The 15,633-nt window shown below is 34.4% G+C and overlaps 1 protein-coding gene across 1 annotated transcript in view; it reads left to right on the forward strand.

The window, feature by feature from the left end:
- The window catches only part of LRRC49 (leucine rich repeat containing 49), a 167,728-nt gene that overhangs the window by 71,509 nt on the left and 80,586 nt on the right, over positions 1–15,633 (forward strand). Inside the window, exon 9 of the mRNA XM_011969395.1 lies at positions 14,158–14,219. Within this exon, the coding sequence (XP_011824785.1) occupies positions 14,158–14,219 (62 nt within the window). The remainder of the gene's footprint in view (positions 1–14,157; positions 14,220–15,633) is intronic.

Below are 15,633 nucleotides of genomic sequence, written 5' to 3' on the forward strand. Positions count from 1 at the left end.
ATTCAAAAGACAGGCAATAGCAAATGCTGGCAGGAATGTGGAGAAAAGGGAACCCTTGTATATTGTTGGTGGGAATGTAAATTAGTACCACCACTGTGGAAAACAGTTTAGAGGTTCCTAAGTAAACTAAAAATTGTGCTACCATACGATCCAGCAGTCCTACTGTTGCGTATATTCCCAAAAGAAAGGAAGTCAGTATATGGAAGAGATAATCTGCACTCCTGTGTTTGTTGCAGCACTGTTTGCAATAGCTAAGATTTGGGAACAACCTAAGTGTCCATCAACAGATGAATGGATAAAGAAAATGTGGTACATATACACAGTGGAGTAGTAATCAGCCATAAAAAAGGATGGGATCCAGTCATTTGCCACAACATGAATGAACTGGAGATCACGTTAAGCGAGATAAGCCAGGAATGGAAAGACACATATCGCATGTTATCACTTATTTGTGGGATCTAAAAATCAAATCAATTGAACTCATAGATATAGAGGTAGGAGGATGGTTATCAGAGGCTGAGAAGGGTAGTGGGGTGTTGAGGGGAGGTGGAGATGGTTAATGGGTACAAAAAAATAGAAAGAATGAATAAAACCTACCATTTGATAGCACAATAGGGTGACTATAGTCAATAATAAATTAATTGTATATTTTAAAATAATGTAAGTGGATTGTTTGTAATTCAAAAGATAAATGCTTGAGGGGATGGATACCCCATTGTCCATGGTGTGCTTATTACACGTTGCATGCCTCTATCAAAACATCTCATGTACCCTATAAATACCTATACCTACTATGTACCCACAACATTTTTTTATTATTAAAATTAATAATAAAAAATTTTAAAGCAAAAAATTAATAAAACTAAAAAAAAATCCTGAAACATTTCAGATATCCCCAAAATAATAGGAACTAATATTACCAACAATTGTATATGTCCTTTGTTTTATCTTGTTCTTTCTCAAGTTTTGTGTTGGATATTTTGTATATTAGTTTTCAGTCTTTTAAATTTTCTCATAAAAGCATTTAAGCCTATAAATTTTCCTCTAAAAATCACTTCAGCTTCTTCCTATAAGTCTTGAAATTTAGTATTTTTCTTATTGTTTAGTTCTAAGCATTTTCTAAGTTCTGTGTTTCATTGTGATTTCTTTTTTGATCCATGTGTTATTTGGAAGTACACCTTAACGTTTTGAAATGTATGGATTTTTTATTCTATGGTCATTCTTTTCTAATTTAATTGCATTGTGACTAGTAGATGTAGATTATGTGTAATTGGTACTTTAAAGTTTGCTGAGGTTTTTATTTACTTATTTATTGCCTGGTATGTGGTTAGTATCTGTAGTTGATGCTTACTGTCAATGTATTTGTCAACTATTTGTCAGTATTTTGAAGTTATGTTTCTAGAAGCATACAAGTTTAAAATTAATATATCTTCTTGGTAATTGTTGCTTTTATTGTTATGTATTAACTCTCTTTATTGCTAACTCCTTAATTAAGCAAGTATTTTACGAGTATGGGCTATCTGCCAGGCATTGTTCTAGGTAGTTGGGATATAACAGGACACTAATAATACTTATTACCTTAATGTTTATTTAATGTTAATACCAGGCTTTTCTGGTTATTTTTCCTTGGTATATCTTTTTTATTTCCTAACCTTTTAAGAAAAATTTTTAATTTGATATAATTTCAGAAAATGTTGTAATAATAGTATAAAGAATTCCCAGTACAAAATGCATCCAGATTCTCTAAATGATAACATTTTGCTACATCTGCTTTATCTTCTCTCTTGCTTACTTTCTCCCTTCTTCCTTATCTGTATATCAGTTAATATATACTTTTTTTCAACCATTTAAGAGTAAGTTGCTGGCATAATGCCTCTTTATTGCCACATACTTCTGTTATGTATTTCCTAAAAACAAGAAATTGTCTTATAACAATAGTACCACTATCAAACTCAGGAAATTAACATTGATATGATGCCATTTATCTAATCTATAGATCTCATTTGGATTTTGCCATTTGTCCCAATAATGTCCTTTATAGCAAAAGATAATACAAGACATGCATTGCATTCAGTTGTTATATCTCCTTAGTCTTCTTTAATCTGGAAGAGTCTTTTTATGTATTTCATGACATTGACATTTGTGAAGCGTATGGCAGGAATATCAGAGAAAAGATGCTGAGTCTTTTTTTCAGTGCATATCAAGTATGTATTCTTTAACTTCCAACCTTTTTCTTATAAAGAATGCATAGCCTCCTTTTTAAACATATAATCTGAGAATCTGTCATAACCAGAGACTTTAGTCTATTATACTAATTATGATTACTGATATATTTAGATTTTTTACTTTGATGTTATTTCATGCTTCTTACTTGTTATGTTTTCCCTATGTTTTTATTTTCTTCTGTCTTATTTTGGGTTGATGGTGTTTTCTCTGTTCTTTCTTATTCACTTTAATGGTTACTCTTAGCATTTTAAAATATACACTTCACTTAAATCACAGAGTTAATACACATCTCTACCCTCTTATCAGATAAGGACCTTAGAATCATTTAATACAGTAACCTTTCCATTTTACACGTTTTTGTTGCCTAGTATTTTCTTTTTATTCTTTTGCCCCCCAAATTAGACATTTTAATTGCTATTGTTTCCAGTCAGTGCTTATTTGGATTCACTCACATGCTTGTTTGGGTTCATCACTCCTTTCTGCATCTCTGTCTATCCTTCTTCCCAAAATATATCATTTAGAAAAAGTTTCTTTAAGATAACTCTGAAGTCTCTCGGTTTTTGTTTATTAAAAAATGAGTTTATTTTGCTTTTATTCATGATTGATGATTTGACTTGATTGACAGTTATTTTTTCCCAGATGTTTGAATATCATATTCCATTGTCTTTGAGCTTCTGTTATTGTCATTAAAATGTCTACTATCATTTGTGTGTGTGTGTAGGGTATCTTCTTTTCCTTCCTCTGGTTGCCTTTAAGTTTGTAAGATTTCTTTTTGAAGTCCTTCAGATTTACTATGATATGTTTAGGTGTGAAACTATCTTATTTTATTAATTTGAAACACACATTTCCCATATTCCAACAACTCTGAAATCTAAATATGTCTTACAATCTATAGCATGCTTAAATCAGTGTTATACAGGCTACAGCAATTTCATTGCTTAACTATATGTGGACTTGGTTATAGCTGTTTATACTATTGTCATTTCAGTTGTTGGTACTATATGTTTTGAGTTTTGTCACTGTTCAAAATGCATTTTAAAATATTACACCATGATTTGGCATTAAAATGAAACATTCTATTCAAAAAGCTATGGGAGTAGAGCAGCAAAGACATTAAGTTTAATATTAATGAGAAAAATTATTTTTCATTGAAAGAATGGCCCCAATTCTACCTTCTCTTGCTAATTAACAATCAAATACTTTAAAAGGAAGATAACCATGTATTGTTGAAGCTGTATTACATTTGTTACTGAGATAGATTCAGAGAGATTGCCTATCACGTGTCAAGCAATGCAACTGAAGGCAGAATAAATTGAGGAAACCCCTTGGAATAGATGAAAGAAATTTCAAAATAACAAGAAGCTGTGTGAACAATTCATGTTGGTGCTTTTCTTATCTTACAAAATCAAAACATATAGAATGGGTATCAGTATTTGGAAGAAAATCCCATAGACAATAATGGAAGACACTTTTAGGATATACTGCATCATCAATGTTTTTAATGGCATAGAAGACAATATTGTGTGAAAAGCATGCACATTATTAGTTGAAAAGTGATTGAGAAGTTTAAATCCAAATATGAAGACTTTTCCTCTGTACTTTGTTGAGGGATAATTTAGGTACAATAAAATACACAATCAACTGTACAGTTCAATAACTTCTATTTAATCTGAGTAATTGCATGTGACTGTCACTCAGATCAAAATATAAAATATTTCTATCACCTCAAAAAGTTCCCTTGTGCCTCTTTCTAGTCAGTACCCTCCCCTGCCCCACAGATATTCTGACTTCTATCCCTGTGGATTAATTTTGCCTGTTTTTGAAAAGCACATATATAAAGATTATGTACTCTCTTGTATATTCAACATAATGTCTTGATATTCATCCATTTTGTTGTGCGTAACACTAGTTTAAAAAATTACTGAGCTGTATTCCATTGTAGAAATATCATACAATTTGCTTATTCATTTTTCTGTTCACAGGCACATTGGTTATTTCCAATTTTTGACTCTTACAAATAAAGCTGCTGTGGATATTCTTGCAGTTTTAAAAAGTTATTTATTTATTTAGAGGTAGGTTCTCATTATGTTGCCCAGGCTCGTTTTGAACTCCTGGGCTCAACTGATCCTCCTGCCTCAGTCTCCCAAAGTGCTGGAATTACAGGCATGAGTCACCAAACATGGCCATAGTTTTAAATTTACATATATATTTTGGTGGACAAATACTCTCATTTCTCTTAGGTAAATATGTAAGAGTGTTATTACTGAGCCATAGGGTAGGTGGGTGTCTAAATTTATTCAAAATTACCAGTTTTATGAAGTGATTATACCATTTTATACTCCCAGTAGCCAACAGAGAGTTCTCATTGCTCAATATCCTTGCCAAAGTGTGTCAGTCTTTATAATTTTAACAATTCTGTGATTCTCATTGTTCTTTTAATTTGCATTTTCTTTATTACTAATGATGCTGTACGTCTTTTCAAGCATCTTTTCATCTTTTATGAAGTATCAGTTCAAATCTGTTACCTGTTTGAAAAAATTAGGTTATCTTTTTATCATTCTAGATTCAGGTCCTTTGTTTGAGATATATACATATATATAGAGAGAGTGTATTTTCTCCATGGCTTGCCTTTTTACTCTCTTAACAGTGTTTTTGATGTGTAGAAACTTCTAATTTTAGTGAAGCTCAGTTTATCAATTTGTTGTTTTTAGTTGTTTTTATCTTTTGTGTCCAGTCTGAGAAATCTTTGCCTATCCCAATATTATGACTATGTTCACCTACATTTTCCTCCAGAAGGTTTATAGTTTTACCTTTCTATTTAGGTATGTGATTCATTTTTATTTTCATTTGTTTGTTTATTTATTTGAGACAGAATTTCACTCTGTTGCCCAAGTTGGAGTGCAGTGGCTTGAACATAGCACACTGCAGCCTTGACCTCCTGGGCTGAAGCAGTCCTCCCACCTCAGCCCTCCGTGTAGCTGGGACTACAGGCACAGGCCACCACACCTGGCTAATTTTTAAATTTTTTGTAGAGACGGGGTCTTGTCATGTTGCCTAGGCTGGTCTCGAACACCTGGGCTCAAGTGATCCTCCCATCTTGGCCTCTTACAGTGTCAGAGTTTACAGGCATGAGCCACCATGCCCAGCTGTAATCCATTTTTAATTAAGTTTGTGTATGCTGTGAGGTAGGGGATTATAGTTCATTTTTCCCACATAGGAATATCTATTTTCTTCATTACCTTTTATTTAAAAAAACTTGCTTTCCCCACTGAATTAAATTGTTGTTGTCTTTGTTGAAATCTAGTACTAATCAAATGGATCTTTTTTCTGGACCCTCTATTCTGTTCCATCTGTTTGTCTACTTACTATATATCAGATCCAGTCACATCTTTAGGCTCCACTTTTAGTTCTAGTTCCTTTGCCCTTTCTACCACATCTGTATAGTAAGTGGAGATATTTTAGAAGTTCAACTTTATTTTGTGATAACTTACTTTTTATGTATGCATAAAAATGATATTCAGTAAAAAAAAATCTGGTTAAGTAAATCTAGAAGAGCTTTTTCAGTAATAAATACAAATTTTAAGTGATATATTATTCTACTATAAGTTAATTATAAGTTTATTTTCCCCAAATGCTGAATAAAATAGTTGTAAGATAATGTTAGATTTAATAAAATGTGGTAATTTTATTAGCATACCTAATATTTGTGTTTCCTGAATCTGCAGATTTGTAACATTTATTTATGTATGTATTTATTTATTTATTTTCTTTTATTTATTTATTCTTTTTGAAACAGAGTTTCACTCTTGTTGCCTGTGCTGGAGTACAAGGGTGTGATCTTGGCTCACTGCAAGCTCCACCTCCGGGGTTCAAGCCATTCTCCTGCCTCAGCCTCCCGAGTAGCTGGGATTACAGATGTGCACCACCATGCCCGGCTAATTTTGTATTTTTAGTAGAAACAGGGTTTCACCATGTTGGTCAGGCTGGTCTCAAACTCCTGATCTCAAATGATCCACCTGCCTCAGCCTCCCAAAGTGTTGGGATTACAGGCATGAGCCCCCCACACCTGGCACGTATCTTTCATTTATTATGGGAACATTCTGAGTCTTTATATTTTCAAATATTGCACTTCCACTTTCTCTCATTCTACTTCTTAAACACCTACTAGATATAGTATGGACTTTTTCATTCTATTCTTTGTTTCCTAATCTCTCTTATAATTTTCATCATTCTTATTTCTCTCTGTTTCGTTTCTTCATTCTTACCACTTATCTGGTTCTACCTTTGAATTCACTGACTTTATCCTCAAGTTGTCTAATTTGATTTTTAGTCCATTCATTGAGTTTTTAAAAATGATCATAGTTTTTTCTTTGTAGAAGTTCTACATGAATTTTTTTCATAAACGCCCAGATTTCTTTATTTCTAATGTAGGCATACCTTAGAGATACTGTGGGTTCGGTTCCAGACCACCACAATAAAGCAAATGTAGGAATAAAGTGAGTTGTATGAAGTTTTCAGTTTCCCAGTGCATATAAAAGTTATGTTTACTCTATACTGTAGTCTATTAAATGTGCTATAGCATTATGTCTTTAAAAACAATGTACATACCTTAATTCAAAAATACTTTAGTACTAAAAAGTACTAATGATCGTCTGATCTTTCAGCAAATTTTAATCTTTTTGCTGGTGGAGGGAGGGTCTTGCCATGATGTTAATGGCTGCTGACAGATCAAGGTGGTGGTTGCTGAAGGTTGGGATGGCTGTGGCGTAAAAATCAGACAACAATGAAGTTTGCCTCATTGACCCTTCTTTTCATGAAAGATTTCTCTGTAGCATGAGATACTGTCTGATAGCATTTTACTCACAGTAAGACTTCTTTTGGAATTGAAATCCATCCTCTCAAACTCTGCTGGTGCTTTATCAACTAAGTTAATGTGATATTCTAAATTATTTGTTGTCATTTCAGCAATGTTCATAGCATCTTTTCACTAGGAGCAGTTTCCATCTTAAGAAACTATTTTCTTTCCTCATCCATAAGAAGTGACTCTTCATCTATTCAAGTTTGGTCATGAGATTGCAGCGATTCAGTCACATCTTTAGGCTCCACTTTTAGTTCTAGTTCTTTTGCCCATTCTACCACATCTGCAGTTCCTTCCTCCACTTAAGTCTTGAATACCTCAAAGTCATCCATGAGGGTTGGGATCAACTTCTTCCAAACTCCTGTTAATGTTGATATTTTAACCTCCTCCCATGAATCATGAATGTTCTTAATGGCATCTAGAAGGGTCAATTCTTTCTAGAAAGTTTTCAATCTACTTTGCCCAGATCCAGTAGAGGAATCACTATTTAATGCAGCTAAAGCGTTATGAAATGTGTATCTTAAATAATAATCCTTGAAAGTTGATACTACTCCTTGCTCCATGGACTGCAGAATGGATGTTGTGTTAGCAGGCATGAAAACAACATTAGTCTCCTTGTGCATCTCCATCAGGGCTCTTGGGTGAGCAGGTGCTTTGTTAATGAGCAGTAATATTTTGAAAGGAAAATTTTTTCCTGAGCAGATCTCAGTGGTGGGCTTAAAATATTCAGTAAACCATGCTGCAGAGAGAAATACTGTCATCAGCATACAACTTTGTTGTTCTGTTTATAGAGCACAGGCACAGTAGATTTAGCACATTTCTTAAGGGCCATAGGATTTTTGCAATGGCAGAGGATCATAGGCTTCATCTTAATGTCAACAACTTTGTTAGCTCCTAACGAGAGAGTCAGCATGTCTTTTGAAGCTTTGAAGTTAGTTACTGACTTCACCTCTCCATCTATGAAAGTCCTAGATGGCATCTTCTTCCAATAGAAGGCTGTTTCATCTATACTGAAAATCTGTTGTTTAGGGTAGCCACCTTCATCAGTTATCTTAGCTGGATCTTCTAGGTAACTTGCTGCAGCTTTGACATCAGCACTTGCTGCTACTTCACCTTGCCCTTTTATGTTATTGAGATGACTTCTGTCCTTAAACCTCATGAACCAACCTCTGCTAGCTTCCAGCTTTTCTTCTGCAGCTTCCTCATCTCTCTCAGCCTTTTTAGAATTGCTGAGAGTTAAGGCCTTGTTCTGGATTAGGCTTTGGCTGAAGAGAATATTGTTGCTGGTTTGATCCTTCCAGACCATTCAAACTTTCTTCCTGTTATTTTTATTTATTAGTTGTGTGTTCCACTAGAGTAGCACTTTTGATTTTCTCCAAGAACTTTTCCTTTGCATTCACAACTTGGCTAACTGGCGAAAGAGGTCTGGTTTTCAGCCTATCTCAGCTTTCGACATGCCTTTCTCACTAAGCTTAACCATTTCTAGCTTTTGATTTAAAGTAAGAGACTTGTGACTCGTTTTTTCACTTGAACACTTAGAGACCATTGTAGGGGTTATTAATTGGCCTAGTTTTAATATTGTTGTGCCTCAAGGCAAAGGTAGGCCCAAGGAGAGGGGGAGACACGGGGGAAGTGCCAGTGAGTGGAGCAGTCAGAAGACACATTTGTTGATTAAGTTTGCCACCTTCTATGGGCACGGTTTGTGGTGCCCCGAAACAATTACAATAGTAATATCATAGATCACTGATCATGGATAATCATAACAAATACAATAATAATAAAACTTGAAATATTGTGAGAACTACCAAAATGTGACATGTGAAGTGAGCACATGCTGTTGGAAAAATGGCACTGATAGACTTGGTTGATACAGGATTGCCACAAACCTTCAATGTGTAAAATTTTAAAAAAGCACAATATCTGCAAAGCATGATTAAACGAGGCATATATGTACCTCATTTTTTCTTGTTTTTCATTTCTTTCATTGCTCTTATAAATTTAAAAATAAATATTCCATAGTCTTTATCAAGTTACTATATTTTCTTAATTTTTTGGCATTTCCACATCTGTTGCCTGAAAGTTCTACTGACTGTTACTCACGGTAATTTTTTCTTTATAGTTTAGTAGTTTGGAATAGTCAGGATATTGCAAAGCCTGAGTTGAATTCGTGTCTTTCCAGACAGTTTTGCCAGGAGTGTTAGGGTCATGAATGCCAGGTACCGTTTTTTATGAGGGGTCTTTTTAGATGATGTTTGTGATGTAAATTTGAACTGTAAATTCCAGTGAGGGAAAGCCTGTGGCTACAAAATTGAGGCTTTTTGTTGATTTCCTCAAAGCTGTTAAATCTAACTCTCCTAGATTATAAAGACTGGACATTTCCCTAATTAGTTAGCATATCAGTACCTTCTTACTGGTCTGGTTTTAAGTTCCCTTTCAGTTTTTGCTCTGGGGTAATAAAACAGTGTGTAGAAGAAAATCAGACTGGAAGAGTAAGATGTAGCTGAATTGACTGATATCTATTGCTGTGTAATGGGTAGTAAACAAGCACAAAAACTGGATAAGCACATTAATGCCTTTGGATAGCAGAGCCAAGTAATGGACTTTTTTCATTGGCATTTATATATATGATTAGAGTTTTCATATGATGGCTTGCAGCTATTAGTCCTCATATAATATGTGTCTGTGTCACAAAGTGATGGGTGAAGCAAGTAGTTATTCTGGAATTAATTTAATGTCTTCTTATGAAAAGGAATACTTTGTTGTTTTTTGTTTCCAAGCTTGTTTGATGCTTTGTGAATGGATCTGTTTACAGCTCTCAAAGTTAGAACAATTACCCCTGTATATTTTTACTCTAACTTGTTTCATATGAAAGCCTACATAGTAAAAATGAGGGTAGCTGTGATTTTATTATAGTAATCTTTGCCCTACATGGTGCATGTCAAAATCCTTGTCTGTTCACCTTTCTTCTTCCTTATTCCTCTAGAGGAAGCTGCTCTAAAAATAGCTCCAGTGATAGATGTTCCCCCACGTGGTCAGATTGCTGAATCATTTAATTCTTTTTTTTTTTTTTTTTGAGATGGAGTCTTGCTCTGTCGCCCAGGCTGGAGTACAGAGGTGCGATCTCAGCTAACTGCAACCTCCGCCTCCCGGGTTCAAACAATTCTCCCATCTCAGTCTCCTGAGTAGCTGGGACTACAGGCACATGCCACCGTGCCTGGCTAATTTTTGTATTTTTAGTAGAGATGGGGTTTCACCATATTGGTCAGGTTGGTCTCGAAATCCTTACCTCAGGTGATCCACCTGCCTCAGCCTCCCAAAGTGCTGGGATTACAGATGCGAGCCACCGCACCTGGCCATTTAGTTCTTTTATGCAGTTTAGGGATATAGACAACAGTGCCTGAGCAGAGTAGGACAAGCATTTTTCTCAGAAAACAAGTCAGTATTCTTTTGAAAAATAAAGAATTATAATCCTCTCAGATAATCTTGTGGTAAATAATTTTGTCTATTTTTCAAAGGATTATATTTTCCAAATACATGAAATAGTTTTTAATTTTACTTCAAACAGGTTTTGAATATTATTTTCAGTATTATGTTCTATTAAAAGTAATACATTTAAGATAATGAAGAAATTAATAACAGATGAGCTATAAATATTCCCCTACATGTAAACATTTTATTTCATTTTTTTTCCCTCTCATCTTAGGTATGTTAACATTCTGGCTGCTTTGTTATAGTTTCTCTGATGCTGAAATAGTTACCTCCAGAAAAGAAATGTTAGGGGTATTTAATGCTTGACAGTAAAATAAATACTTTTTCTTAAAGAGTTGAGAATTTAGCTTTCTTACATTATCCCTAACCCCCATTTCCACTTTCCCTGTCATTCCAAAATAATTTTTAGGTAAGCAGATTGAGTGCTGGCTCCTGCAGAGTACCACCAGAATGATTAGTTGATAAAGCAAAGGAGAATTTATTACTGGCAAGTAAAAGCACACTGCCTTGACATAGCCTTGGCTGTATCTTCAAAGGCAAAGACAGGAGATTTAGTTTGAAATTTCTTGGGGTTCTGGTTTAGGGTAGGTCTTTCAGTGCAGGAGCTTAATGAAAATGGATAGATTTATGATAGAATAGATTAGGATGGTTGACAAAGCAAGGTGAGGTTTTCAAAGTGAGTCTTGGACCATGATGTTAAACTTTTGTTTTCCCTGAGATTAATAACTGTCTCAATTTAGGGCTTAACTATCATTAATTAATGTCCAAACTCTTCAACAGAACCCTAAAATTCCTCTCTGTATGGGCAAAGACTTCAGGTGATCTATGTTTCATTTTTACCTCTTGGAGATACCCTTCTAGAGCCTCCTGTCCTCTGTCTAATGTAGCCTGCTTGCATTTAGCCCTGCTATACAGATTTCATCGTTGGATTTCTCTTTGCCTCTCCTGGATGATGAATTGTACTCCCTCGATCTTATATATATCCCATCTTTTGTTTACTCTCTCATATTGGAGGAGCCATCCCCTAGTAGTTTTTAACGGGTCTTTCTTCTGTAAATAATGCATACATAGATAATTGATATGGTAAATATGGTGTTTTCTTTTTGTCTATTATAATGCTAGAGTTTCATTACAAAAGTATATCACAGAATTGCTAAAAATTTGGAGAAAATGAACGTTTTCTTACAGAAATGAAATGTGGAACAACAAAAAATGATTGTGGGTAATTATTTGCTTTTTAAAGTTCTGGAAAGCTATCTATGTAAGTGATTATGAGGATATACAGAATTGAATTCTGTATTTTAATGTTTCAACTTGTGAATTTTTTTATATTTTTGATTACTAGGCAATGACATTTAATGATTTTGAAAATTTGATAAAGACTTGTGGTAAAATTTTCTCTCATAAACAAAGATTAAATAATTATATTGTAATTTTATCAAACTTAAAAAACTTTTTTCACAAATTATATCCTGATGGAATTTGAGTTTTATATTTTAATTGACAAAAGTTATGTCTTAGAAGGTGTTTATAATCTCTGAAGATGGCATGCTGAAGCTCAAAGGGACAAATGTATTTTTTAAATGAGATGCCTTGATTCAAAGGATTTAAAATGTATTTTTAAAAGCTGCTGCCTCTCTGTTTCTCCAGGTTGAGTGCCAGTAACAATGATTTGTGCCTAGAAATATAGCAGGTAGATTCCAGGAAGAATTTGGGAGAAGAGATTTCCCTAGGATTACAGAGGGTTTTCAGTCTGGCTGTGACTTCATGTTTCTAGAGACCAGATAGACAGTAGGCTGCCCTTTCCTTTGGAAACTAGGGCCCTGGAGTGAAATGAGCCCTATACCACTAGTCTGTCACTCCTCCTCCATTTGTGAGAATATCAGAGAGAATTAGCTGAAAGAGATGATTTTAAAAGTTTGCCAACATTTGAACTGTATCACCTACTGAGGGAAATTTGGCTGCCCTTCTGTTTCCATAGACTTACTCCTTGGCCATGAAAAGCTCTAAAAATCATTATCTCACATCTGCAGAATAGGCTTTGTGGGAGTGGGCCTGAGAATGATAATGTCAAACGAGTGGTATACATAGCCAGTGTTTTGATCATGGACTATTGTATTGATTTTACACTGTTTAGGGTCTAAAGGGTTGAGAGAAGTTTGGAGAATAGTACACATAGGGAAGGTAGAAAAACAAGGCAGCTTCATTTTTCCTTTGCTTTCTGAAAAACCATTAAAAAGTGGTTCTGTCGTAATTCTATCACTTTTATATTTTCTTTTAATAACAAAAAAATACAGCATTTTGGGAAAAGCTAGGTTTGTCAATTATTTTAATGCACTTGCCTAAACTCTTACTCAGGTCTTAGAAATGGCAGTTTTCAAATGGAGGGAAGAAAAGGAGGGGGAGGAAGAAAGGCAATGATTTATGGAAACAGTGAAACAAGTTTTGATTTAGGTTTAAATATTGGTCACAATAACATGTCAAATATACTTATTTTTGTATTATTCAAATTAATATAACTGAGAATTACTGCAAATGATGCTGCCTTTGAAAAACATTTTATATGAGACATGGCAGTATGTAATACTTTGAGGAGCACAGCAGTGGAAGTCAGGGTAACTGGAATCTTTCCCTGTCTCAGCCTCTAGGGACTGACTGTATGTACTCCTGGGCCACCTTCCCACCACACCCTTATTCTCCCCCTGCAATAACCTCAATTGGTCACTTTTCTAGGCGAATAATAAGGTTGTAGACTTGGTAATTATGAAGCTTCTGTAAGATTCTGTTACTCCATTATATATAAATCTTTTCAGAAAGTTTATGTCTTTTCATGATTAGGTAGCTTTTACTTATTTTTTATTTGTGTTTTTTTTTTAATAATTTGGTCCTAAACAATTCAATATTTGTTAAGGTTAACTGTATTTAAACAGCAGTGGTGTGTTTTTGGAGTGGTGTACATAAATATAACAGGGTAGATTTCCTATTGTAAGAACCTCTGATATGAGCTTGGATGAGAAATTGCCCTTACAGTGCCCTTCAGTGACACTTACCATTATTTGCTTTTAGTTTTATGGGAGAATCATTAATGTATTGGTTCATTTGTAACTGATGGTTTATTTCCAAGGTTTTCAGAATAGTGAGTTAAATAGCTTTAAAATTCTCACTATTGTTTAGAAGGCTAACTGTATAAATTTAAATGTTAAGGCTTTTGAATGGCTTCTTTTTAACAGTGATTTTTTAAACAAATGTTTGATCATACTGTATTTGTGCTACAGTTGAAATGCTGAAGTAGCATTTTGGCATCTTTCCCAAAAGCATGCTTAAAGAGGCTAGCGGCAGCATCTCTCCCTGTCTCCTCAGTGCTTTTTACCTTGCGAGTGGTGCAGCTTGTTCTGCGGATGTACTGAAACCCTCCCATTTAATCTGCAGTGGAGGAGAATGGAGCTCACTGACCAGTAGAAATCAGTGAGGTAGCAATGTTGCAGTAAATAGAAATGATTATATATTTCAATAGCTTAGCAAGAAGATATTTATAGTATTTTTTTCTTTCATCTGATTAATTTTTGCTTTCTGTTTTCTTCCAGAGAGATGTGGATAATTTGCCCTGCCTCCAACATCTCTTTCTCAGCTTCAACAATATATCTAGGTAAGTGGAAACTCTCAAGTTGTCATTTATTATAACTTGATTGTATGGATTCTAGCACTTTAGATTAAGATTGGAAATACCTTGGAGAATTTTACTAGCATGGAAGATTTTAAATTAGAAAATGATAAGACAAAGTTCTTTGTGGAAAAGCAAAGCTCTTGTGTGTATTCTTGCCTGTAATGCTAAGATGATGAAATTAATATAGCATGTGCTTTTGATTTAATTATGCTTTAGAGTTGTCCTTTTGTAAAACATGAGTACATGGAAATTTCAACATATATTTTGCTGTCCTTTGTTTGACATTCACAGCACTGGTCAGTTGAATTAGAATTTCTTTCATAAATTATCAGCTACAATTTGTATAGCTACTAAGCAATTTTAATACAGCAGGCTATATTTGTCACTGAGCCACTTGCTAATTAGGCCAAACTGCCTTCTAGCTTAGTATCTCTACTTAAAATTAATGCTGCTAAGAGACAGTGGATTAGAATATAGAAATGTATACATTTAGTTTTCTAACGATTTGAAGCATATTATCCTTTATATTGAGATGATGTCTCATTTAGAATTGAAGCTGAGACATACAGTAAGACTTTTCAATGCAAAAGGGCCCCTACTTTTTCTCTAATTCTTTCCTTCTCCTCCTTCCCAGGAGCCACTTAGTTTGAACTGGGCTTTTTAATGCCCCCCGCCGTTCTTTAGTTTCACTTTAAGGCTGTTCTTTGAATCTGCTTTTATAAGAGGGTAAAAAATATATATAAAAAGATTTAGAGCATATCTTTTTCTGAACTCCAGGTCTATGCTTGTGTATTAAAAACCAGTTTAATTTTTGTGTGTTGTCTGTTGGCATGTTTTTTGCATGTCTGCCATCAGACTTGTTTTAAGCCAATCATCCTGTACTATGTCTCTAAAAGATAGAAATTATCTAAAGACAGTGAGCTTTGCAAATAGACATTATTTTAAAGAAAATACTGTTACTCTTTCTCTTTTTTCTCTTCTGTGGGAAAAAAATATTGAAGTTTTTTGATAGACTTTTCATATTCTTCTTAGTGTATTTTGAATGCGACATTCCAGGTGCCATTCTATCTTGTTGGGGAGGTAGAATTTCTTTTCAATGGCAATGGAAGGGTCACTCATTTTTTTTTAAGGAAATTTCTTCCTAAAAATCATGAACAACTCTTTGGAGAAGAGATAGTCTCTCATTTTTACAATATGTGAAATATTCTCTGTTTAAGATACTACAAACTTACAGATTCCCCCCACCTGTGGCGGAACTCATTACTACTTTTGCTTCTTGTTTATGGGGAGTAATTTAAAGAGAGATGTAAATTTGGTTATATAGGGGTTATGATGTTCCCAGGTCCCCAGGATATCTGAATTTCTGAACTCCTAAACGCCTAGCTCTGTAGGAAGT

This window comes from Mandrillus leucophaeus, unplaced genomic scaffold (assembly GCF_000951045.1).
Source record: "Mandrillus leucophaeus isolate KB7577 unplaced genomic scaffold, Mleu.le_1.0 Scaffold12, whole genome shotgun sequence".
NCBI lineage: Eukaryota > Metazoa > Chordata > Mammalia > Primates > Cercopithecidae > Mandrillus > Mandrillus leucophaeus.